Source organism: Penaeus monodon, chromosome 15 (genome assembly GCF_015228065.2).
Source record: "Penaeus monodon isolate SGIC_2016 chromosome 15, NSTDA_Pmon_1, whole genome shotgun sequence".
NCBI classification, from domain to species: Eukaryota; Metazoa; Arthropoda; class Malacostraca; order Decapoda; family Penaeidae; genus Penaeus; species Penaeus monodon.
The window spans coordinates 14062849-14063620 of record NC_051400.1 but is presented as its reverse complement, the minus strand read 5'-3'; the positions used below and the strand labels follow the sequence as shown (position 1 = coordinate 14063620).

The 772-nt window shown below is 35.9% G+C and overlaps 1 protein-coding gene across 1 annotated transcript in view; it reads left to right on the top strand.

The window, feature by feature from the left end:
• Positions 1-772, top strand: part of LOC119582228 (endothelin-converting enzyme 2-like) — a 39160-nt gene that overhangs the window by 37985 nt on the left and 403 nt on the right. Inside the window, 4 exon segments of the mRNA XM_037930458.1 lie at positions 275-300; positions 303-381; positions 383-438; positions 708-754. Coding sequence (XP_037786386.1) covers positions 275-300; positions 303-381; positions 383-438; positions 708-754 — 208 coding nt within the window.

Sequence of the window (772 nt, the reverse complement as noted above, 5' to 3'; positions counted from 1 at the left end):
ATAATATGTCTTCCTCATTTTCATGTAAAAATCCCCTAATGGTATGCTATAAATATGCAATAATTATGTATAGTGATATTTTATAAGTGTGTAATAATTATGAACTTAATATATTATAAATACACAATAATTATGTAACTGACATGTTAGAAACACGAAGTATTCATATAACCGATATGTTATGAATATGCAATGATTACATAATGAATTTGTAATCATCCCTTAAGTAAATAATTCTTTCCTTATCCTGATATCCTGAATCCTCGCTTTCCAGGCTGAAGGCAGTGCTATCCCAGCTTCCGGAGTTCAGCGAGGCTTTCTCGTGTCCCGCGGATTCTCGGCATTTCTCCAGACGTCCGTGTGCAAAGTTCCACTGACTCCCACTGCTTATTCATATGGCCTCGGCAGTGATGCCAAGTCGAAGAAGGCATGTGGAATGTACGTGGCGATTTTCTTTTTTTTATTTCTTGAGAGGTCTTTCGTCTGTGGTGTGGATGTGGGAACGATGTATGCAAGGGGGAATGTGTTCGTGTGAAGGTCTTTCGTAGGCAATGTTTTTTTTTTTCTTCTGGTTGTTTTGAATTCTTTATTTTTATTAGTGAATTTACTTAAAATTTCCACTGCATAAATTCCGTAATCGAACATATAAATAAATAGCGTCGATAGTGAATTATTAGATAAGAAAAAAAAAAAACCATATACAAAAGCACAGATCTCAAAGGACTACATTCTCCGCGATTCTGAAATTCCAAAGGTAACGCCATGGACCCAA